Genomic DNA, 2,381 nt, shown 5'->3' with positions numbered 1-2,381 from the left:
ATGCCTGTCACCCTCTCCTGCTGTGAGCCCCAGCCCAGGCCTGCCCCACAGGGCGAGTGTGACGGGCAGGGGACCTGGCAGCTGGGCCACGACCCTGTCTGGGCAGATGGCGCCCCCTCCTGTCTTTGTCCCTAGCTGAGGATGCAGGGGGGGGTCAGGCAGGGCACTGAGCGGAGAAGGCTTCTCCGTGTGGTCCCCTCACTGACCTTTCTCCCCCCGCAGTATGAGAGCAAGTTGAGCAGTCTGAAGAAACCACCCCCACTTCAGCCCAGCAAAGAAGCCTGGTGAGTGGCAGCACCCAGTCCTGGAGGCCTGGGAGGGGGCGTGAGGACCACCCTTCAGAAGCGGGCTCTGGGTCTGGCAGGCCCCAGTGCAGATCCCTGCTCCACGTGTGAGCCCGGTGGGTCCGGAGCCGTTTTCCTGCGCACCCGCAGCGTCTTCGGGGTGGGGATAGCAGTGATAATGGGCCGGGCTGACGGTGAGGAGGGGTCGAGGGGACTGTTAAGGACATTCACGTGGCACGTGCTAGGCTGAGAGCTACAGGGAGGAGGGAGGGTGTGGCTTGGTCACTGCCACACCCTCAGCACCCCAGACAGGGCTGGCTGTCGGTGCTTAGTGGCGTGGGGCGGGTGGTGGCTGGACGAATGGGGGTCTGGATGGGCGGCTCCTCAGGCAGGTGGAGGGAGGGAGGTCTGGGCAGGTGGGTGAGCAGGTGGAGGTGTAGAAGTCTGGGTAGGTGGGGAAATGCCGGGTTCTTGCTGCATTGTCTTGCTCTCTTCTGCCCTCCTCCCACCGAAGTGCTGAGCGGTGCCCAGTCCTGTGCTAGGTTCTGGAAACTCAAGGCAGACCCGGTGCTACCCCTGTGTTGTAGGGGGGCGCCCTGTGGTCCTCAGCACAGGGCTGGGACCAGCACCGTCTGGCGGGGCGTCCATCACCGTAGAGACAGACATAACTCACTGTACTGCCAAGGCAGAAAGCCTGGCGGGAGAACAACATTTTACCCACCAGCCAGTCAGCCCACCCACCCGGCCAACCCTCCCCAAGGCGGCTGTTGGCCATGGCAGCGCGGGGCCATACTGCCCCCCGGTGGCGGGAGACGGTATAGCATGGAGCATGAGTTTCGGGCGGGCGTCTGACGCGCAGCTCTGCCTCGTCCTCACTGTGCGCGCTGAGTTGGAGCACTTCGCCTCTCCAAGCCTCGGCTTTCTCATCTGCGAACCGGGCGTAATGTTAGCAGCCACTTCCGTTGGTTGTCACCAGAGGCTCAGTGACAGCGAGTAGGGGCCACACACACCAGCCGTGCTTGGGAAGTGCTGGCTCGCGGGGCCGTTGTCTGCGCGGGGGCCTCAGGCTCAGGGTCCAGGCTGTGGTCTCGGGCTTGACCACCAGCTCCACGTATGTGGTCCCCCCCATCCCCCCACAGTTTCCTGGAGCACTTACACAAACATCAGGGCTCCGTCCTGCGCCCGGACTACAAGACGGCCTTCCCCTCCTTCGAGGACGCCCTGCACCGCCTCCTGCCCTACCACGTCTACCAGGGCACCCTGCCCTCCCCCAACGACTACCACAGAGGTGAGGCCTCCCCGGGACGCCCCGCCCTGCGCCTGTGGTGTGGGGCAGGGTGGCGAGGCGCCCCGCTCAGTCTGGACTGGTCTTGCTCCGCAGTGGACGAGGAGTTTGAGACGGTCTCCACGCAGCTGCTGAAACGCACCCAGGCCATGCTCAACAAGTACCGCCTCCTGCTCCTGGAGGAGTCCCGGGTAGGGTGGCCGTCACCCTCGCCCCGGGGACTCTGCCCTTCCCCTGCGCAGGGAGGGAGGGAGGTGGGGAGGCTGGTGGTCAGATCACAAGAAGGACAGTCCGGAATCGGCGCCCCTCCGCCCGGGTTACTCGCATCCCCCCTCCCTCCCTCCCTCCCGGCTTCTTCACGCACCCGTCTTCACTCCCCCTGCAGAGAGTGAGCCCCTCAGCGGAGATGGTGATGATCGATCGAATGTTCATTCAGGAGGAGAAGACCACCCTTGCCTTGGACAAACAGCTGGCCAAGGAGAAGCCTGGTGAGAGGGGAGGTGGGGAGAGGGGAACAAGAGGCGTCCCCCACTCCTAGCCGGGCCCGGAATTAGACTTGGGGGCAGGGGCGTGGCCTCACCCTCCTCCACCGCTAGGCGGCGCCCGAGCCCCGCCTTCCTGCAGTAGCCGGTCTTCCCCGACCCGTGCGAGCTGACCTCGCCTCCCTTTCACCGCCTGGATCCTGGCATGGAAGAGGCGTTCTGCCACTCCCCGGGGGATGGAAAAGCCAGGGAGCAGAGCCAGGACTAGGGTGCAGCAAACAGGGTGCCCAGATTGCAAAATGTACGGTGGTGTTTCCTCTCAGGTGCCCC

The 2,381-nt window shown here is 65.1% G+C and overlaps 1 protein-coding gene across 1 annotated transcript in view; it reads left to right on the top strand.

The window, feature by feature from the left end:
* The window catches only part of BICRA (BRD4 interacting chromatin remodeling complex associated protein), a 78,890-nt gene extending 76,515 nt beyond the window's left edge, over positions 1-2,375 (top strand). Inside the window, exons 8-11 of the mRNA XM_023522131.1 lie at positions 136-284; positions 1,424-1,572; positions 1,666-1,760; positions 1,955-2,375. Coding sequence (XP_023377899.1) covers positions 136-284; positions 1,424-1,572; positions 1,666-1,760; positions 1,955-2,107 — 546 coding nt within the window. The 3' untranslated portion in view covers positions 2,108-2,375. The remainder of the gene's footprint in view (positions 1-135; positions 285-1,423; positions 1,573-1,665; positions 1,761-1,954) is intronic.
* The last annotated feature ends 6 nt before the right edge of the window (positions 2,376-2,381 follow it).

Source organism: Pteropus vampyrus, unplaced genomic scaffold (genome assembly GCF_000151845.1).
Source record: "Pteropus vampyrus isolate Shadow unplaced genomic scaffold, Pvam_2.0 Scaffold333, whole genome shotgun sequence".
Taxonomy (NCBI): Eukaryota; Metazoa; Chordata; class Mammalia; order Chiroptera; family Pteropodidae; genus Pteropus; species Pteropus vampyrus.
This window is presented reverse-complemented; position numbering and strand designations above follow the sequence as displayed.